Here is a 23173-nt window from a genome sequence, read left to right as displayed (position 1 = left end):
ACGTTTTTGAGGCACGATTACAGAGGCGACATTGGCATATACCACATGTGACAGTGATGCAGGACAAACGCGTTGAGCCACATTGCAGAACGTGGCACACACCACAAATGTTTAATCACACATATGTACAGGAAAGTTCCACACATCAACATTCTCTACTGGCACCCCAAAAGGGGAGAATGAACAGCAACTACATTTGAGCTACATCCAAACATGGGAGAGTAACAAACACCTACTGTTTTACCTACCCTCAAACCATAAAGAGTGTTGCACACAAACACTTGTGGTGCTCTTCCAAATATGTAATTAAAGTATAGCAATTACTTCTAATCACACTCACACAGGGCAGAGTGGCACAAACCTACTAATTGATTTACCTTCATGAGAAGTGATTTCTGAACTCCACACATTTCTAACCACTCTGAACAGAATGGACATTTTGTGGTGCAGAACTACTTTTTAGTGTTTTTCTGAAGGGAATACAGCATGGAGAAATCGATTAGTTGATGCACCAACTCTTAGATCTGAGCATAGTGCCTGCCTATGGCAGGAACCACTGCCAAACAAGATTAACAAACCTCACCAAGGTGTATTAAGTGAAGAAGTCATGAACACATTGACATTCTTAGTAGCAACCTAGTGGCTAGTTATGGTCCAACACACTAGGAAGACTTCCCCTATTTTGATCATCACATTCTCTTTGCAATGTATTTGGATCTCCATTCTGAACAGTGTCTAATTTGAAGAAAATCAATCATAACAGAATGCAATGAATAGTGTAGATTGGGTGATTTGAGTGTCATCAAGCCATAAAAGAGACATATATGGTGCAGTGAAAGAGACAAACAGTGAACCAATGACAAGTTCTTACCTTTTTCATCCATGACGTAGCTGGATGAAATGCCATCAGTGTCGCTAACCGCGACAGAGTAGGTTCCTAAGTCTGATTTATCAGGGTTCTTGAAGTATAGTTTAGAGCTAAGAAAAAATATGATGGATTACTGCCAATGTAAACATCCTCACGACACATTTCCAATGTGTACTTTAAATAACGTCAAGTCCTAAAGTCAGTTGAAATGCATTCCCCATATTTACAGACCATAATATTTATATCAAAATAATATTATGAATACAAAACAGTGTACAACTTAGACATCACTTCAATCAGTTTCTGCTAGGCACTAAATGCCACAAACCAAAATGATGGAGAGTAGCAATGCTATTGTAAATGACAAATATTAACCAACTTAATCATTGTGTCCCCACCTAACAATAGAAGGTTTTCTGGGGTCAATTTTGTATTATTATTAGGGTATTTATTGAGCACAGACCTAGCTTCAGGAAGCAACAGAGCGATTTACAATCGTAGGAGGGAGAATATAGTGAGAGAGACTTAGAAACCAGGGAATGGGGAGCTAAGAACAGGGAAGCGCAAGGTGTATAATTTGTCAGCAAGGGATCTACAAGCAACCAAGGGAGAAACAGTGGGGATCAAATAACCCAGTCTCGGTAGGGTGGGGAGTGAAGGGTGTATGGATCTAGGTGTTTGGGAGGAGACCTTCCTTGAAGAGGAGGGTCTTGAGCTCCTTCCTGAACTATAGTAGTGAGGGGGAGAGTCTGATATTGACAGAAAGGAAGTTCCAGAGTCTAGCAGCGTAGACAGAAAAGCCCTGTCTTCTAGTTCTTTCCCTTCTGCACTGGTGGAGTTGAAGTCTGCAGGTCTTTACTTCTGGTGGATCAGAGGCGTCCAAGGATGCTACGTTTCTCAGTGAGGTAGCTTGGGGACTTCAGGGTGACAGTCTTGTAGATTATGCAGCAGTAGTTGAAGATGATACCGGCAGTGGGAGCCAGCGCAGTTCGATGAGGATTGGGTGATGTCGTTGGATATGCAGAGTCCTTTGATGAGTTGTGCTGCAATATGCAGGACACACTTATTTATTTATTTATTTATTTATTTATTTATGTATTTATACATTTGCAGAAACACACTAAACCCAAAGGAATCGAGGTGCTGGTTACAGGTCATAAAACTAGGCAACAGAATTCAGTATAAAGAGCCAGGTTGTGAGGTGTTTCCTGAAGGCCCAGTAAAAGGGATCAGATCAGCGGGAGAGTGGCACAGAATTCCAGAGCCTATTGAGAATGACAGGGATGCTGGCTCCACCTGCTCTAGCACGCCTAAATCAAGGAGTAATAAAATGATTAGAGTAAGCAGAGCATGTCGGTCTTGTAGAGTGAGCTTATCACATTTCTGTAAAAGGTAGGGTGGGCAGAGATGGTGAGGCAACAGTGGGTGATGGATAGTGTTTGGAAGCTAATAGGTTCACAAATACAGAGCCAGTGAACATTTCTTCTGGCAGCTGAGATGTGCTCCTGTCTGGGAAGGTCTAATGCCGCTCGTAGGGTGTTGTTCTGGATGACTTGTAGTTTATTGATGTTACATACAGAGGTGCCTGTGAAGAGGGTGATGCAATACCAAAGTCTGGAGCCTATACCGGCTTGGTCAATGGTAAAGTAATTGTAGGTAGAGAGAAAGGGTCTGCTTGCATTGATGAGCTTCGTAGAGTGGGGAGCTGAAGATGCAATGGCACTGTCCTGTCGTGATAATGCAAGGGTGGCATCTGGAAATGCACCAGCTGTCTCCACTGCTGGTGAAACAGGGATAGTGATGCCAGCAATCGTGCTGGAGCAAAACGCTGGATCTAGTTCGTTAAGGAGAGATTGAGAGCCAATAAAAATAATTTCCGTTTTTGTTGTCATTCAGAAAAAGTAGATGGGAGGCCATCCAGGTCTGGATGATCTGGTATAGTGAACAGAGATTCGCAGAGTCCTTAATGTAGTCTCCTGTGAGGCGAAAGAGAATGTGTGTGTCATCAATGTAATTTGCATATGAGATACCAAGAGCATCGAGGTGGTCAAAAAGAGGGTTGGTGTAAATATTATACAGTGTCGCGGAGACACAAGAGCTTTGGGGTATGCCGCAGGATACCGGAGAAGGAGGCACAGAGGCATTTTTGGTGGAGGCTCTTGTGGATCTGTCAGCAAAGAAGGAGGGGATTCAGTGAATTGCTTCTTGCAAGAAGTTGTCAGCAAAGTAGGATGCTGGCAAATGATTTTGTGGTCAACCAAGTCAAATGCTGTAGAGACGTCTAGAAATAGTAGTCCTTGATGTCATCAAGTTTTCTTTTTTAAATTGAGTAGTGCTGATTCTGTGCCATGGCGGAAACCTGACTGGTGAATGTCGAGGATCTGGTTGAGCTTGGGGTAGTATTGAATCTGGCGATAGGCTGCTCGGTTTAGTACCTTTAGGATGAACAGGACAATGGTGATAGGTAGGTAGTTGGTGAGGATAGAGGGGACTAGTGTTTTTTTTGAGGATGTGAAGGTACCCATGCTTCCTTGAGGCTGGTGGGGATGGAACAAGCAGTAAATGAGGCATTGATGATGGCTGTTATGATGGGGTGAGAGCTGCTGCACAGTCCTTGTTAACTGGAAATGGGCATGCCTCTCCTTTGCAGAGAGATGGCTTGAGGCATTTCATAATGATGGTCACTTCTGACTCAGATACATGGTGAAAGCTAAAGGGTGGAGCTGTGGGGAGTGTATCTTAATGTGGGAATTTGTGAGTGTGTTGCAATGCGATAGGAATGGTAGGTTGTTTTAGCCAGAGGTTCTTCTGTAGTTTGACAATTTTGCCCAAGCCTTGTTGGGCCTAGACATGGTAGTTGGGTGAACTTCAATGTGGATAGGCACTGACCTATGTTGGTTGGGATGTGTAACAAAGCCAAGGGTGTTGGGACAGGTTAGAAGTGCATGGAGGCAACAATGATGGAAGAAATCTCAGGGGTTGGACCATGTAGTGTGGAGGCAGCAATTTTGGCAAAAAATGAGTCGCTGTATGAGGAAGGTAGGTCTGGGGTGCATACCTTGATTTTTGGTTATGTGAACAGGCCTTTCTCGTCTGGACAGCCCCATACAAGCTTCTGGCGCCTTAGAAGCAGGCCTTTGATTAGGGTCGGCTCTGCCAGCCAGCACATATAGTCAGAGTCCTTAACAGGACCCGCTGGTCAATCATGTGTCTCGAAAGAGAGGGCTTGACTAAGAATGGAACCACAGCTCTGAAGGGTGGAAGTGGCTTCGGTGTGGGTCACAGTGGCCATTTTGGAATGGAGCTGGAGCTCCTGTTCAATGAAGTGCAGCCCTGCACAGCAAATGTGCAGGATTCTAGCTGGTGTGGTCTTCAGTGGTTCGCCTACAGTGTGCGCAGCATTCTGATGACGGGTGCAGGCCCAGACAGGCTTTTGGAGCCTTAGAAGGGGGCCTCCAATTAGGGCCGGCTCCGCCTACTTGATCTAATCGACATATCAGCGGTGCACGAGTAGTCACTGGAAGGCCTTCCAAAAGTGCATTGCTGCCATCGAGGTGAGAGAGAACAAAGTCTTGGACAGCAGAGCTGAAGGGTTATTTTGGGATGTAGGGCTCGATATTCTTCAGGAGAGAAATGTGGTACTAAGCTGTTTGTGCCTTCATTCTGATGTGCTGTCTGAAGGAGGTGAAGGGACTTGGCAAAGGTGGCCAGCTGGGGTGCGAAGCCGTCAAGGTCCAAAGCAGAAAGCCAGGTCTCTATGTCAAGGTGTTCAGAATTGTGGGTTAGGAGTGGGAATTTCCTCTTGGAGGGTTGAGTTTCAGGAAAGCAATTGACATCCATGACTAGATAAATGAGAGGAAATCCTTGACTCTGTGGATCTCTTCAATGGAGGATATCTGGAGGTAATGCTGTGTGTCACCTGCGCATTGGTGTATATGGCTTTTGTATGGAGCTTGGAGGGTTTCAAGTGGTTCCATGTAAAAACTGCTACACCTGCTCTCCAAAAACATAACACCGCTCCAATTATCAGCAAAATGACGATTAGATGCTGATAACCTGATGAAAGAGTCTTATAAGGATGGGTAAGTCGTGTGTTTCTTTTGTGTTTTTTCTTGTTGTTCTGTTTTTTAAAGGTTTAATTAAACCAATAAAAATATATATATACATATATATTTTTAAACTGAAATTCAGTGGGAGACGATGAATCCTTGCAGGAAATCATGTGCGATAGGTAGAGTGGTGATCTGGGGGAAATTATTTGTACAACCTTGTTACAATTGGAAAGGTATGTCCTGAACCAGCTGAGGATGATCCTGCTGATTCACATCCCTAATAGGTCAAGGGATTGACCGTCAGTGTAAACCTTGTCATCCTTTCTAAATGTAATTTAACCATAAAATGGTATAAAAAGCCACAGAGAAAAGTCAAAATATTATCAACAGTTACGTCACATTAACATAAATTGTCTTCTATTAAAAAAAGTATTTCAAACACCCCGTCACATTAATGTAATAAATTAACCCAATCAGTACTTGGGTCCTTTCTCTCCACCACCTCCCTCTCCGAATGTGGTGTTCCCCAGGGCTCTATCCTCTCACCCTGGCTCTTCAATGTCTTTGGCCCACTTGATCTATACCTTCTCTTCTAATTTTCTGTGTTATGCTGGTGACACTCAGCTCTCTTTCAAGCTCCGCTCAGCCTCTTCCTCCTTCTCATTCATTCCTGACTCTCTTTCCATGATTCGGGCATGGTGTGCCTCTAATAATCTCTGCATTCATGCCAGTAAGACTTAGATTCTTCTCATTGGGACCCCTTCTCCCACTTTCCCTCTCTCACTCAGGCTGCCCTCCTTGGGCCCCCTTCCTTCGCCTTCCTGTGAGGCAAAAAACCTTGGTATCATCTTCGACTCCACTCTCTCCTCTCCTCACATCATGGTTCTTGCCAAGAAGAGCCACTACCAGATGGACCTCCTCAGGAGATATTCTTCCTTTTCTCACCTTCCCACAGAAGCTCATTGTCTCCAGAGCTCTGGTTGTCTCTAGGCTGGACTACTGCAACAGACTCTTTCTCAATCTGCCTTCCTCGACTCTACACCCTCTGCAACTAATCCAGAGCAGGACTACAAGACTTGTCTTTGGCCTCAAGCCCATGGATTGGACCTCCCCAGCCCTGAAATCTCTCCACATGACCCTCTGCTTCGTCCACAAATCTTTTGGGGGCCGGGGTGTGCACTACATCCAACACTCTCTTCCAAAATACCTTCCTTCTCGATCCATTCGCTAAGTTACCTCAAACTCTCTGAGGGTCAGATACTTCTCCAGGCAGAGAGTGGGGGGTAGATCTCTCTCGTCTGCAGGTGCCTCCCACTGGAATGACCTACCTACTTGAGCCAAACCACCTAAAGTTCTGTAAGCAGCTCAAGACCTTCGTTTTCCATTCGGTTCTCTCTCTGTCTGTCTCTCTCTCTCTCTCTCTCTCCCTCTGTCTCTCTCTCGCTCTCCCCTGCTGACCTACCTGTCTGCTGGGCCAACTGCTTGATTGGCTACCATCCAAAGGCCCACTGGTTACCAGGCTCCTCCATGATCAGTCTCCCATGCACTGCCTCCGGACTTGCTGCATATTTAGGGGCTGTAACTGTAACCCTATAATCTCCTGCCTCCTTGCACTTACCCAGAGCAATGCTGCCCTGATTGGACTCCCCCGTCGCTGGGACATCCCCACTCTCCGTTCCCCCTGCACTTTGCGTTGTCACACTTGCACGATCTGAATAATGCAAGGTCTATTAAGATTGCTTGTTGTGTCCTCCCTCTGTCATCCCTCCCCTGTCTTGTTGGGCCTAGAAACACTTGTCTACAGGTGTGTTATAAATGAAATATCATATCATATCATACTTGCAATATAGCTGTAACTTAAACTGTAGCAATGTAGGTAATTAGGCTCATTACACTGCCATTTGAGAATGAGAAGAAGTGCTTTGATTAATGGTAAGTGCTTTGATTAATGGTCTGATTACATCATCACATTGCATTGCTGGTTAAGTGAAGATATTTAGTAGTTCCCTTGTTCTAAATGTTGTTTCAATGACATATACTCAAAAAGCTTTAATTAGGCTATCTAGCAGTGTACAATCTGCTAAATGTTGGACTCATGCAACTTAATGTTTCCAGGGGTCCACATGGCAATGTTTTGCAAAACTTCAATTGGTCTTAATATAGCGTGAACTTCCCAATACCACCACTCTTCAATCATTTGAATGCTCATTTCCTGTCTAATGGTTGTTATTTGGTCGATGGGGGTAGATTAACAGCACTTTGTTTGCATCAACCTTTGCCTTTCATTCAATGACAAGCTCAAGTACCCCCAACCACGTGTGACATATATAAAGAAAAAGAGCACATGTCACAAACTCTGTCTTTGTCACAAGAGCCAGATGTTCTATTGCATTGAGAATCATAAGGATAGTGTCATCTGAATATATGAGGACAACCTTAATACAGCCTCAATTTCTTGTTCTAAAAGAGCTGCATTCAATAATGTTGATTGACAGGTGTTCTAAAAAGAGTTACAAAATATGTGCTAACATGCACCCTCGGTGTGCAATATTGTTGAATTAGCATTAAACCTTTGGCACTCTAAAGATTATTGACAACTGGCCAATCAAACAATCGGAGAAAATCCACAATATCAGATGTGACCCTATAGCCCAAAAGGCAAATGCTTAACTTCATAGCTAGTCCTGCATACAAAGGGTAAATATTGGACATGTATAGCAGTTATACAATATGCCAACCACTTGCCCCCGCTGGCTTGAGCTTAAGTTATTTCTAATCAATAAGTCACAATCTTTCTCTAGATAAGCAATGATAAATGTATAATGCTTACGCTACTGCCATCAGGTGGCATAAAGAAGTGCTTTCTCATTTGCTTCACTTGTTTAATGATACGAGAAAATTACTACAGCTTTGGATGAGTGCAGGGATAAGTAATGGATGAAAATCCTATTGTGCCCCACAGTCCTATTATACTAGCAATGATCCCAATCATGAAGGTGAAACAGGCACGTTCTCTTTGTGTTAACGTGGGAAGGTTATGCTAGTCAGGGGGATGTGAGCTAGAAAAGCAGAATCCAATCAATAAAATGTCTCAGGTACCAAAATAAAAGAGCGTACAATAAGGTCCAATAGCCTACCGTGCAAAAGAAGACAGGGGATATGAAGGCATTAAGAAGAACTCTGGATCTGAAAACAGTGTCCAATAGGCCATATTTCCACCAGCACTTTTTAGTTTCAATGACGATATTTAAAAAAGATAAAGAGTGGGCTCTGTGAAGGTCTGGGAGTAAGAGACGGACACAAGGGTGGCATATTGATTGATTAAAACTAGTATTCAAGACAAAATAAGAAGGGTTGGAGAACATCCTACATAGCCCTATATCTATGAGGGGTTTCCCTGCCTCAACAAAACTAACTAATGATACTGTCAGTATCAGGATGTCCAACTTATAGTCCATGGTCATGTGTTCAAAACCTATCCTATGCCTCACAAACTAAATTTAGGAAAAAGGCGAAAAGGGAAATGCCATTTGACTGCTCACCTTCAGCCCGATATAATAGTGCTAAACTAAATGTTCAAAACGGTTGTAGAAAAGTAAATATAAGTTCCACGAGGCTTGTGGTTTGATTTCCTTTCCCCAAAACCTTTTTCGCATTCCACAAGGTTTATTCTTCGTGAGCAGACCTGCTTCTCAGGGTTGTGACAAGGTAAAATAGCCTGGGTCCATATAGTAACCTGCTATGCAATTAATCTTCTCACTTGTTGTGGGTCCCAGACCACATTCATGGCACCCCTCTTCTTGACCCACTGTCTCGGGTACACTAGTTTCTTCCAAGTTTTGTCTCTCTTCATTCTCTTTCACCCACACCCTTAGTTCACTCTCATGCCAAGGTCTCTGGGTATTCTCAACACCTATAAAGTTTGTATTGCTCTTGGATATAATTTGGTGAACTCTCTTCCCACCAGGGTCGCAGACCACCTTCAGGTATTGACTCACAACACTTCTCCAATCTTGCTCTATCGCACAGCCCTGGTTTACTATCCTGCCAGAGTCTGTGAATGTTCCTTGTTTCTTCAATGGTCATAATTCCCCCTCTTACTAATTGGGGTATCTTTTTCTCATCTGGGTCCCAAACCCTTTTTACTGGTTTCTTCACATTAGCATCCTGCTTCACTTTGCCTTCACTCTATGGCCCTTGTTTAATCTCCTGCCAAGATCTGTGAGTCTTCCTTTGCTCCACTTTGTTCCCCATGTGCTCCATGGGTCTCCCCAACTTTTAGACTAGCCACCCTTGTACCTTTAGGTCATTGACCTTGTCTCTGTGGTTATTTTGGGGTTACCAGGAGTTTTGGTGGCTCTTCAGCCCAGTGGGACCGTTTACTGTCCCTCGCATACTCTCATTTCAGTCTCCTGTTGCCTGGATGTCCATGTGGCAGTCTCGGAAAAAGGCAGGTATGTTTTTTGCTTCCTATTTCATCGGGTCCCCATGAGTCTGCCCTCTTCCTGCGCGTTATCTGCTTATCCCTGATGAGTGTCTGTGCAGCTCTTGTGAAGGGGTAGGTCCACACCGAGCATTGAATGATGACGCCATCCTTCTCTCTAAGCTCTGCCTTTGAATGATAGTTAAACTATCACGCTGTCAAAAAGGCTAGAGCGTGTAACTTCATTCCCATTGGTGATCATCCTTAATAACGTCCTCTTCCTCATCGAAGTACTACCATTGAATACTGTTTAAGTGTCTTTTCCTTCAAGGGGTTCCGCTTGCAAGGTATTACAACAGCACATTGTGGTACCTGGTGGAGGGTACAAAGAAGCAGATGGAGTAAAGGTGGAGGACTGTCATAAATCACCAGTGTATCAATTGAAAAGGATACGGTAACCAAAAAAGGATACAATTGGTAGGGCTCTTCCGGATCCTTTTTTCACACGACTTGATTGTAGGTAGGTCAATTTAGACCTTCCAAATGATACAACTCTCTGACTGGATGAAACAGGCAGAGAGATGGATCACTGGAAAGGGCGTGGGAATTGTGTAGGAAGTATGCCTAGGATAGATAAAGTATCATAAGAAACTGTCCCAATCGAATTATTAAGATAACACAGTTTAGCATTAATTCAGACACTGACCTTATGGCAAAAACTGAAGTAATCCACGAAGTTCCTTGAAGAAAACCAGGAGTTGAACAAACGACAAAGGAAGGGAATATTAGTAAGGGAGACTTATCCCGAACGGCACGAGGCTCTCGCTAGATACCGGGTTGGTGCACCACTGGATAGCGTCCAAAGTACTGTGCACAATAACTTTCCAATAGTTCATGAAATACTTCCTTTCCCACGATGAACAGAAATATGAATTTCACCTGTTAACTGTCACAGGTATCAAAGGTTCAAAAATAGTTCAGAAAACCACGTGCAGGATAGCACGCGATAGAATACACGCAGCCAGACCAGCCGCGCTTGAAAACAGCGTCCGCGTGTAGATATTAGCATGTGAACAGGATTCACGCAGCTCAGGACAGCCACGCTTGCAGACAGCGTCCGCGTGGAGATTTGGCACGCAAACAGGATTCACACAGCTCAGGACAGCCGCGCTTGCAGACAGCGTCCGCGTGGTGATTTGGCACGCGAACAGGATTCACGCAGCTCAGGACAGCCGCGCTTGCAGACAGCGTCCGCGTGGAGATTTGGCACGCGAACAGGATTTACGCAGCTCAGGACAGCCGCGCTTGCAGACAGCGTCCGCGTGGAGATTTGGCACGCAAACAGGATTCACGCAGCTCCGGAATTAGCGTGTGGCCCCAAGAAGATGATGTCGCCATTCTTGGAAAGCATCCTTGATTGCAATTAATTCACGCTCAGTGGCAGTATAGTTTTGTTCATATGGGGTAAGTTTGCGTGAGAAGAAAGCAACTGGATGCTCCTCCTTAGTTTCTGCACAAACCTGCGAAAGTACAACTCCTGTAGCGACACTGGAGGCGTCTGCTTCAACGATAAACTGACCATCCGGATCAGGATGTTGAAGTACAGGTGCAGTGGTAAATGCTTCTTTTAACCTCTCAAAAGAAGCTTCGGCATTCTGGTTCCAACAGAATGGAATTTTAGAACTAGTTAAAGCTGTCAATGGGGCCACTGCTTTGGAGAAAGAACGAATAAATCTGCGATAAAAATTTGCAAAACCTAGAAATGACTGTAATGACTTGACATTGTGTGGAGCAGGCCAATTCAATATGGCCTTCACTTTGGAACGACTCATTCGAACACCTTGATTGGTAATGTCATAACCCAGAAATTCCACTTCTTGTGTATGAAAGACACATTTCTCGGCTTTAACAAAAAGTTTGTTCTCTCTCAGTCTTTGTAAGACAGCTAAGACGTGTTTAACATGTTCTGGAAAAGACGATGAATATATCAAAATGTCATCCAAGTAAATCATCACGAATTGGTCCATCATGTCTTTGAAGATATCGTTCATGAAGAACTGAAATGTGGCGGGAGCGTTACAAAGACCAAAAGGCATCACTAAATATTCATAAAGGCCGTACCGCGTCTTAAAAGTGACCTTCCATTCGTCTCCTTCGCGAATGCGAACCAGATTGTAAGCACCACGCAAATCTAATTTAGAGAAATACTTGGAAGTTCCTAATTGATCTAACAGAACATTAATCAGTGGTAAAGGGTATTGATTCTTTATGGTGATGTCGTTAATAACCCTGTAATCAATGCAAGGCCTTAGATCTCCTTCCTTCTTTGGAACAAAGAATAAAGGAGAAGCAGCCGGCGATTGAGATGGCCGTATAAATCCCATATCAAGAGCTTTATCGATGTATTCTTTCAAGACAACATCTTCTTTGAGAGTTAAAGAATAAACTCGACCAGTAGGAATTTTAGCTCCAGGAAATAATTCAATTGGACAATCATACTGCCTATGTGGAGGCAGCTGTTCTGCCTGACCTCTGTCAAACACATCAGCAAAATCTGCATATTCACTTGGTATATGTGTACCGCTCTGATGTACCACACTAATAGTGGAAATTCCCTCAATAGAGGCCAACATATGTGATTTATTTGACACCACCTGGCTGGTAAAACAATGTTCGTTGCAAAAAACGGAAGGATATTGGATCAATCCCGTAACCCAGTCTATGGCGGGATTATGAAGAGTCAACCAATTAAGTCCAAGTAATATTTTGTATATAGGAGCCGCAATGACATCGAAGACTATTTCCTCCGAATGACCATTTGATAAAGTCATCTGAATAGGTACTGTCTCCTGAGTTACCATACCGGAAATCAAGACCGATCCATCCACAGTATTAACAGTTTCAGGTTTGTCCTTGTCTATAAGGGGTATAGAACATTTCTTGGCATATGTGATATCGATGTAATTATTAGTGGTTCCAGAGTCAACCATAGCCTTGGAAACCAAGTCTTGATCATTGAAACGTAAAGTCATCTCAACAGCTATCGGTGCATGCGCTGGAAATGTGATGGAGTACGATGTAACACTCAACACAGGGACTCCTGCTACTATCGAGTTTTGGCGTTTCCCGAAGGCTTATTTGGTCTTTTAGGACATGCCGCCAATAAATTCTCAGATGAACTGCAATACATACATAAGTTATTTTTTCTTCGGTTCTCTCTTTCGGTTCTAGACAACCGGCCTCTCACCGCACCAATTTGCATTGGTTCAGGATCATTCGAAGAAGGTGCCGGTGTATCAGAACGAACTGGTGCATGAAGGAAAGGTTTTCTCTCCTTTGCGGGCATTTCTTCGGGCATCAATTTGTAAGATTAAATCAAGAAATTCTGAAAAACCTGTAGGAACCACTGGGACCGTGGACAAGGCATCTTTGAGTTCTTCTGAAAGACCCTTGTAGAAAACAGCCGTCTTCTTGTCTTCCGGCCATTGAGTTTCGGCTGTTAATTGGTTAAATCGTGCAATGTAAGCCAACAGAGGTTGAGTGCCTTGTTGTAAATTCAGCAACTCCAGATCTGTGGCTTGAGTAGCGTAGCGCATATCAAAGACTTTGTTCATAGCAGCCAGAAGATCATCGCAATCGTACAACAAAGGGCTATTTGATTCCAATAAAGGATTTGCCCAAGCAGCAGCTGTACCCCCCAAATGGGAAAGCACGAATGCTGCTTTAGTAGTTAGATCGGGAAACGAATTAGGTCGGCAAAGGAAATGAAGTCGGCACTGATTAACAAAAGTTCTATAGGTTTTAGGATCGCCTGTGAACCTTTCCGGGGGAGCCAAGGAAACTGTGTGGGGATCACCACTTTAAGAGTTTCCTGTGATAATGATGGTGTCGTAGTCCCAGATCCAGATGCAGTGGCTACTGGAACCCGTGCTCCCTGAGGAGTGGCATGCATGGCATCTTGCATAACATCCATTCGATGCCGTAGCACGTCCTGTGCCGTAATCATTTCATTTCTCAAGTCAGTGATTAACTGAGTCAAAACAGTTAAAGGATCCGTACCCTCCATGGCTTCTGATTCTGTCATAAATCACCAGTGTATCAATTGAAAAGGATACGGTAACCAAAAAAGGTACAATTGGTAGGGCTCTTCCGGACCCTTTTTTCACACGACTTGATTGTAGGTAGGTCAATTTGGACCTTCCAAATGATACAACTCTCTGACTGGATGAAACAGGCAGAGAGATGGATCACTGGAAAGGGCGTGGGAATTGTGTAGGAAGCATGTCTAGGATAGATAAAGTATCATAGGAAACTGTCCCAATCGAATTATTAAGATAACACAGTTTAGCATTAATTCAGACACTGACCTTATGGCAAAAACTGAAGTAATCCACGAAGTTCCTTGAAGAAAACCAGAAGTTGAACAAACGACAAAGGAAGAGAATATTAGTAAGGGAGACTTATCCCGAACGGCACGAGGCTCTCGCTAAATACCGGGTTGGTGCACCACAGGATAGCGTCCAAAGTACTGTGCACAATAACTTTCCAATAGTTCATGAAATACTTCCTTTCCCACGATGAACAGAAATAAGATTGTCACCTGTTAACTGTCACAGGTACCAAAGGTTCAAAAATAGTTCAGAAAACCACGTGCAGGATAGCACGCGATAGAATACACGCAGCCAGACCAGCCGCGCTTGAAAACAGCGTCCGCGTGTAGATATTAGCACGCGAACACGATACACGCAGCTCAGGACAGCCGCGCTTGCAGACAGCGTCTGCGTGGAGATTTGGCACGCAAATAGGATTCACGCAGCTCAGGACAGCCGCGCTTGCAGACAGCGTCCGCGTGGAGATTTGGCACGCGAACAGGATACACGCAGCTCAGGACAGCCGCGCTTGTAGACAGCGTCCGCGTGGAGATTTGGCACACAAACAGGATTCACGCAGCTCAGGACAGCCGCGCTTGCAGACAGCGTCCGCGTGGAGATTTGGCACGCGAATAGGATTCACGCAGCTCAGGACAGCCGCGCTTGCAGACAGCGTCCGCTAGGTGATTTGGCACGCAAACTGGATTCACGCAGCTCAGGACAGCCGTGCTTGCAGACAGCGTCCGCGTGGAGATTTGGCATGCGAACAGGATTCACGCAGCTCAGGACAGCCGCGCTTGCAGACAGCATCCGCGTGGTGATTTGGCACGAGAACAGGATTCACGCAGCTCAGGACAGCCGCGCTTGCAGACAGAGTCCGCGTGGAGATATGTCACACGAACAGGATTCACACAGCTCAGGACAGCCGCGCTTGCAGACAGCGTCCGCGTGGAGATTTGGCACGGGAACAGGATTCACGCAGCTCCGGAATTAGCGTGTGTAGGGAAACACGCTCAAAATAGGCCAAAGAAGTTGCTGAAGGGAATGTGAGAACGCAGGTCCGGAGTTCAGCTACCAAAACGCCAAAATTGACTTAATCAGAAGCAGCGATCAGAGTTTCCACGCTGCTTATGTACGCACTGCCGTGATACATGTGACGGACCTAAGTCACGTGAATTTTAACGGCGTGAATAATGCAGACGTCGTTTTCCGGGCAATGCATCGAACAACCTCCATTTTGAGTAGAATGGTCTAATGGTTCTATGGGCGCAACTCATTTTATATGGAGAGGTCGTTCCTGGTCCAGAGGTATGTCCAGCAGGCATGACAAGGACTAAAGAAGTACTGTGTTCTACCTATTTGGTGACTGCTCTTGATGGGTTCTCCCTCCTCATGAGGTCCTCCCACTGAGTATCAGCCCCAGGGGGAATATAGGGTGGCAGCCTCACCACCCTGACATCCTTTGGGGGGCTTCCCCATCTACAGCAGTGATGATACCTTGGGGCTACAAAACTGTGACCAATCTTTTTAGGTGTGTTCTTAAGGCTAGACAGACTTGAGTCAGTGTTAAGGCAGTCATACTGGTTGTTCCCAATGAATCACATGCATTGAGATGGTGGAGTGAAGTGGTGATCAGCTTGAAATCGGCACAGGTGGGGAATTGGTTTAGTCACCATCTGAAACATGATGAGCCACTTTGATGATGTCCAATGATGCAATACATTTCTTCAGTGGCAGTCAGCTCAAAAATGGCTACAGTGCAGGTACGTGCGGCTTCAGTCAGCAGCTCAAATCGATCTGAAAAGTGGCAAGTGTCAATGGCAGCTTTGGTGAAGCAGCAGCAGCTTGAAAATAACTCAAAAGCATCTGAGTAGTACCAAAAGTGGGTCAATGTGAGAATCAGAGCCCACTGCTGATCATTGACTCCTAGGTTGCTGTGAGACCTTGTCCAGTGTCTTGAGGGGTTAGGGGCATCCTTGGTCTGTGCTTCCTAGCCATGAAGTTCAGCAGGGGGCACTTAAATGGACTGTTACTTTGAGTGAAGAGGGTTCCGGTGCCAGTGCTAAGGCAACACGTAGGGCTTGTCCATACAGCAGGTCACCTCAAATGTTCTTCTGGGATTGTTTGAGAAATGGTCTTCCTCTACCCTTGGAGTCTTTAGCTTTATCTTTACATGTATGGTAGAGGACATTGGGCAGACTACTTCAATAGAGGTGCAGGTGAAATCATTGTTCTTCTGAATTAAAAAATTATTAAATTGAAGGGGTGGTCTCACCCCCTAGATAGTCATTCTTTCACAGCAGATTGGCGATTTTAAGCCTTCTGTAAATGTCCGATCCTGCTTGCTGTAATCCGTGTCTTGTCCTGGGGATGTCAGTCTGGGAGTTCAGTGTATGCATGGAGGGATCACAGGGAGTGTGAGTGACCAAAGAGATTCCATGATGTTGGTGACTTCTCTGTACTTTATCTTTTCTGTAGCCTATCTGCCTTGTAATAAAGATTCTCTAGTACTTACCACCCTGGTGTCATTTTCCTCTTGCTTATAATATCTGTCCTTTGAAGCATGGGTCCCCTGCAGGCACCCTGGGGCATATCATGTTCTTTTAGAAAGTGTACGTTCTCTCCAGAGAGCAAAGAGCCTTTGTTAAGGCTGTTTTGGATGAAACTCAGTTTCATACAGCTGGATACACAACTCTCACAGGGGAGATGAGTCATTAGAAACAATGCTGACACTAAAATTACATTAATGTGTTTTAGCCAGTATGGTTGTACATGATTCCCATAGGCCATAACGTCAAAATTAGAAATGACTTAAATTTAAGTATTACTCTGCCACCAGGTCCTGGGAGCACACAATTATATAATTTGCAGCAGGGCTGCCCACGGTTAATGGCAGCACCTGGCTATTGGAACTTTGGGATCCATCATGCTATTTGCAGTAATGTCCATGTTACTCTGTTATTGCAGTGCTGACAAAACACATGGCAGCTGCTGAGAGATGTCAGTATATAATTGGTTATTTATACCATGCTTAGTACCGAAGAGGTTGCTAAGCGCAACCCGGGATTCGAGCCTGTGTTGCTCTGCATTGTCTTGCTTCCAAGATGAACACCTTGCCACTGAGCTATACTACCCGTGTCATAGTAGACAGGCTGAGCAGAGTTACACCTCTGAATAATTAGCTCAGGTTTGAAAATTGGAGGTCTCTGCAGCTTTCCTGTTATGGTATTGCTTATTTATGTAGCTCCTATGCACAGGCAAGTGTTTCAAAGCACTCAAGGAGGGTGGGAACATGGGGTGGGGGGACAGTCGATCAAATCCCTTGAAATTCTGAGGCGATAATAGTCGGCACAGGCGCATTAAGTGAGTAAACAAATACATGTAACAGTTTGGAGATAGCAAATAGGCCTGGCGGTGATTCTGCAGTTTTAACAGTGCAATTAAGGGGTGGAGACAAGGGAGCACAGACATGTGATCTTCAGGCGTGTTGCGTACGGATCGTGCACATGCACAGAGGGTCATGGGGGGGTGAAGTGCATCTGGTCGGTAGAGACTGTGGTAAGTGCAGAAAGAGTCACTCTCTAGGGTACATTTCTCAAGTGCATTCAGTGTGGGTGAGGTGTAGGGCCCTGAGGCAAGTGCGAAAGAGGACTGGAGGGGATGTCAGGGACCAGTGAGACTCTGGGGTACACCCGACGGCAAGTCAGTAAGAAGAGGGAGGGAGGGAAAACAGAGAATTGGGTTAGCAGGGTAGACAGATAGAGAAGAAGAGGATAAGAGGAAAGTGTTCAGGAGTTTCCGGAATTTAAGGAGATCCAGCTCAAGAACTGTTATATGGTTGTTCCTTTGTTTGTTTGTTTATTTAATAATGCACGCCAAACCCTGGGTAGCTAGGCGCAACAGGACAAGAACACTTAAAACTTAGTTACAGAGCATGTTAGATATGAACATACATACAAGGAATATATGGATACTGGCACCTCTGGTTACAATTAGGAGGTGGAGGCAACAAGCTCACATAGAATGTAGTACATATTGCAGGTCAATCAGTGGCAGAAACAATGAGCTTGGTGGAGCTAGGACGAGGCTCAACATGGGGTTAAGAGTCATTTGATCATAGCTATTTGAGTATATTGCATCTGAATTCAGGGTAGGGTTGTTCCATTCTGAGATCAGATGGGAGTTCATTCCAGCATTGTGCTGCTTTGGCTGGGAAACTGGTTCCACCAGCTGTGGTTTGTTTAAATCTGGGAGTCTCTAGTGTGTGGGCATTAGCAGATCTCATTGGGCGGGAGGCAAATCTTCTATTTATTCTTTCAGAAAGGTATGGGGGTGCTAGGTGGTTCAGGCATTTGGATGTGAGTGAGACTGTTTTAAGGAGGATCCTGTCGTTAATTTTTAGCCAGTGGGCTTCTCGTCTAAACTTAGAAATGTGCTCTCTGTTCAGTATATTCAAAGCTGCTCTTAACGCATTGTTTTGCAGTCTTTGAATTTTATCTGTGACATATTTGTTGGCACCTGAATACAGGGCATTGCAATAATCTAGTCTGGACATACAAATCAGATTTGTAAAATCTTATTTGACAAATCATACAAATTTGATTGACATACAAATCAGAAAAATATAATGCTTACCTTATTCTATTACTATTGATCTTTGTGAACCTCTTATCAATTCACAAATTATCAGAAGCTAGACAATGAACTATGATTGAAGGCATCTCTGAATTGCCCCTGACCTAGATATAAAAGTTCAAACCGTCTTATTACTGTTCAACACAGGCGGTTATGTAGCCAGTAGACGAAGCAGTGGAGCATGCAGAGATGTGTGTGCTAGTCTGGAGGAAACCAGTAATTAAGATGAAAACAACCCAATAGCGAAAGAGATGAGTGAGTCACTGACTTCGAACATTGATTCCAATGTGATCAATAAAGCATGTTGTTATAGCGCACAATTCATCCCAGACTATTAGGTTGCAATCATCACATTGCAAAGCAGACTGCACTGTCAGAATATTTACAGTGTAAAATTCCTCTGTTTAACACCATGATGGAAGACTTACTTTTCGCCCACTGTTTCAAAACTGAACTTAGTTTCGTCAGTGATCTCCTCATAAGATTTGCACCAAGTAAACTGGGATGCATCTGTCCTCTCTTTGCAGTTGAAAGTGAGGTAAATGTTACCCTCTTCATCAACACCTGTGCTAATTTCTTCAGCACCTGCAATATGAAAATGAAATAAGCCATGAAACACATCTGAAACACAACCCTGCTCCCCTTTATAAATAAAAATAAAAGATTGTGTAACAACTAGGCAAATGTAGCATATCATTTCTTCATTTGTTGACCTTTAAGAGAGCTGGGAAACATTATCTATTGGGGTTTAGTTACAACGATGCAGGGTCAAACACTACTGTCTGTGGGAAGGGAACTGTGCTAGGACTGGAAGTCATAGTTTGCTTTAGGAATCTTTTCAATCGTGTCTTCATTTTTAAAATAAATGTACTTTTCAGACACATTACGCTATTAACGACTTAAGATATTCATATGAACATCTCAATCTAGTGGTGATGACTTGTCACCCCAGATTTGCACAAGCAAGGTAACGTTTACACATGGGATAACAGCAAATCCGCATCCTTTAGGGACCAATTGACAGTAAACACTGATAATACATTTGTTTCTCACATAGAGGGAATGTTTAACCTATTTTAGAATATATATGGTAATCAATTTGAACACTGTCTTCTATGTTTTGAAAACAGGAAGCTGAAGAAATGTTTTCTGGAACATGTATTTGATCTATTGTCAAGAACTAATCATTCCCATACAGATTGTGCAAAAATGTGACCGATTCTTTACTGCACACAGTCAGGCCAGATAACTGTTTGTATGGAATGATGCCCAGACGAGGGCGTCTTCATTTTTGTGTCTACAATCACTGTCACATCTTACTGATGACACACAAGAAGGAAGAAAGACATGGCTGGGCATGCTGTTGGTACTCTTGTTCAGAGAGTAGAGTTGCCTAACATTTTGGATCTGGACTGTCCCTGTTGGAGGAACTAGAATGATATTCAAATAGATGTTTCTCCTCTGCGGAAGAAGAGCGTGGTAAAATGTTATTGTCGGCTATGGAAGGTGGCACTATCTCATAGATCAGGATATTTGGTATTGATCAGTATTTGGTATTTGGACATGTTTGGTATCAGTAGAAGGGATCTCATATGGCAAAGCACCTTTGCAAATGCTATTAATTTCAACCTATGATAGTAAGGGTAATCCAGGTGCGTACTCCTTGCTTTCTCTGCCTAGATAGGTGCAGCACCACATGCATGCCTCACTGATGACACTAAACACATCCGAAACCTGTGTCTGGGTTTGTTTTTTGATCATTATATTCCTCAGAGAATTGCCTAGCATTATGGGTGCGGACTATGACTGGGCTGGAGCAGAACGATTTAGTATTGTTGGGGGCTGCCTCCGGTCTCTGGGGCAGCCCACGGATGCTATCGGGATCACCCGATAGCGTAGGCACGTTGGTGGACAACTGGCGTGTCTCTGGTAGGGAAGCACCCTACGGCGTCCGGTGTCTCTGGGCGCAGGCTACACAGTGCGGGGGTGCCAACCCCAGACTCCAGTGGTCGCGGCTCCGAGGGCACTCGGGCCACGCCGCACACAAGGCCATGACCACGTGGCAGGCCCACAACCCGCATCCAAGCACACACACACAGACACGAGTTGCCGCTTCCTGGGGGTCTGCTACTCTGCCCTCGCAGCGCCAGCAGAGCCCCTTTTATTGGACAAGCACATGAGCGCCATGACACAGTCACGGCGCTCACGTCAACAAAACACTAGACCCCCACACAACATCCATCCTTTATTATAAGCAAACAAAAACCCACCACAAACATTTGGTGCATTCCAGTCCGCACACCACCTACAGACTACTAAAACTCAAACACTTTTAACACTGCAAAACAAACAGGTGTGTTCCAGTCCTCACACCGTGGGGCCCTATGACGGGCTCCTCCAACTTAAAAAATCCCGGGATCAAGCTGGCCCCCGGCACCGCTGCAGGACAAGAAGAATACATTCTCTTCATACTCCTCCTCCCCTATAACATACAGTACTTCTCGGGGACTCTCCACCACCTGGACCGCCGCCACCTTGGGGGTCTTTCTCCCCTTCACCTCACTCCCCCCTGATGCCCCTATCATGCCGGCTGGGGCTGGAGTGAGACACACTCGTGCAAAGTGATCTCCTTTCCCGTGCCTTCCACAGATCTGTTCCATCGCCGGGAAGTCCTGCAGGTGTGGAAGATCCCACCCACACTGATGACATATGGTGGCATTGGGGTCTCTCTTTGGCCAGTCTCCCCTCCTCATCACTCTTCCTCCTGGCCACCTGCCGACAGCCGCCACCTCCTCAACCTTCACTCGCGGCATGGGGACCTCCATCTTTAGGTGGTGTCTAGAGGAGTCCATGACGGAGGCTCGCACCTCTGCCAGTTCCTGGGCCCTGCCAATCTCCAATATGCGATCGAGGGTCAGCGCTGGGTCCCTCAGAACCTGCCTGCGCAGTTTGGTGGAGCTGCAGCCATAGATAATCTGCGCCCGGATCTCGTCCTCCTCGAAATTCCCCAGGTCACAGGAGAGTGCAATTCCGCGCAGCTTCCCGTGGAATGCATCGAGGCTTTCCCCTTCCTCCTGCCTTGCACACCTCATCCTGAACCGTTCATAGTCCCTGTCGACCATGGGCCTGAAGTACTCGTACAGGACTGCGATGGCTGCATCGTAAGACTGATCTCTGGGCCTTAATGTCTTGAACAGCCTCTGGACGGCTAGCCCGGCCGAGTACAGGAGTGTTGGGCGCTTTGCTGCGTCTTTGATTTCCATGGCCTCAAAGTACAGCTCCAGGTTTTCCACCCAGGCTGTCCACCGGGGTCCCAGACCTGCAGGCGCACCCAGGACATCGAAGTTGGGTATTGGTGCCAGCTGACCCCGACATATCCCCTCGTCATCCACCATGCTGACTGCAGTTGGGGATGCCGGATGCCGTCACCGGTGTCGATATATGCCTGCTGTTACTGCACTTCAGGTATCTTGATCCTTGGTGGAGAGCACCTTTGACGGCACCCCGATGCACCCAGGACCGCGCTCCTCCTTCGGGGCCCGCTGCTGATGCAGCACAGGGTGTCCTCACTGCACTGTTCACCACCCTGGATGCCCCCGTTCTTCCTGCCCAGGGGCGCACAAGCACTCCAGATGGAGCCGCAACCCCTAGGGCTTGGCACAAATGCGGCTTGTGGAGGGGCAATGTCCATTCCCTGGGCTGTTCTAAGTTCTCTCCCTCCCCGGGGCAGCCCAGTCAGTCACAAAGCCCACACTCGAAAACGTTTTTTTTTCTGTGGGCCCATATATGGAGGGGCTTTCCTTTACTTTCGGTTGGGCCGTTCACCACGGCAGCCCGGGGGGTGGGGATCCCCTTTTCCGGCTCTGCATCGCCGGCAGCCCACACCCCTTCCCGCTCTTCTTGTTGGCGCCTGGGGGAAGAAACAGGCCTTCAGATGAGGCCCGCAGGCGAGTCGGAGCTCCAAGCCACACCCCCTTACTTCGTCCGCGGTCCGGGCTCCCTCCAGCTCCCACCGCGGGCACCAGGCGACCGGCGCAGGAGGACCGCAACAGGTCCCGGGGCCACCCGCAATCTTGCGGCCACCACGTCCCTCTCCTACACGGCTGCCGATTGCAGCCGTGTACGCGGGTCCCTTTTTTTGTTTTTTTCCCCGCCCACCACCACCACCAGCTGGCGGGCGCGACCTCGTCGCCAGTGTTGGAGGCTGCCTCTGGTCTCCGGGGATCACCCGATAGCGTAGGCATGTCGGTGGACAACCGACATGTCTCTGGTACGGAAGCACCCTATGGCGTCCGGTGTCTCCGGGCGCAGGCTACACAGTGCGGGGGTGCCACCCCAGACTCCAGCGGTCGCGGCTCCGAGGGCACTCGGGCCGTGCCGCACACAAGGCCACGACCACGTGGCAGGCCCACAACCTGCATCCAAGCACACACACACAGACACGAGTTGCCGCTTCCTGGGGCTCTGCTGCTCTGCCCTCGCAGTGCCAGCAGAGCCCCTTTTATTAGACAAGCACGTGAGCGTCATGACACAGTCACGGCGCTCATGTCAACAAAACACTAGACCCCCACACAACAAGTATGCACCTGGATTGATATCCGCTTTTTCAGTACACACATGATCTTAGACCTTGTTGACTTGGACTCAGAGAGAACAGGTCATTTGGCCGTCTTTATTTTCTGTATAGGGCCACTAATGTTGCTTGGAAGGGGAGCATTAAGTGGTGGTAACTTTTCCAAAGTTGTATCTATGGTCTGCCAAGACTAAAATTATATTAATGCAAAAGATATTAGTATCAATGCATTTCCAAATTTTCCAAATGCCT

General features: G+C 45.9%; 1 protein-coding gene across 2 annotated transcripts in view; it reads right to left on the bottom strand.

Moving 5' to 3' along the window:
- The window catches only part of MYOM2 (myomesin 2), a 578568-nt gene that overhangs the window by 166265 nt on the left and 389130 nt on the right, over window positions 1-23173 (bottom strand). For both annotated transcript variants that reach the window (XM_069606094.1, XM_069606095.1), the window contains 2 exons: window positions 18777-18933; window positions 872-978 (listed from right to left, as the gene is read on the bottom strand). In XM_069606094.1, the coding sequence (XP_069462195.1) occupies window positions 872-978; window positions 18777-18933 (264 nt within the window). The remainder of the gene's footprint in view (window positions 1-871; window positions 979-18776; window positions 18934-23173) is intronic.

This window comes from Ambystoma mexicanum, chromosome 4p (genome assembly GCF_040938575.1).
Source record: "Ambystoma mexicanum isolate Mex_15411 chromosome 4p, UKY_AmexF1_1, whole genome shotgun sequence".
Lineage (NCBI taxonomy): Eukaryota > Metazoa > Chordata > Amphibia > Caudata > Ambystomatidae > Ambystoma > Ambystoma mexicanum.
This window is presented reverse-complemented; position numbering and strand designations above follow the sequence as displayed.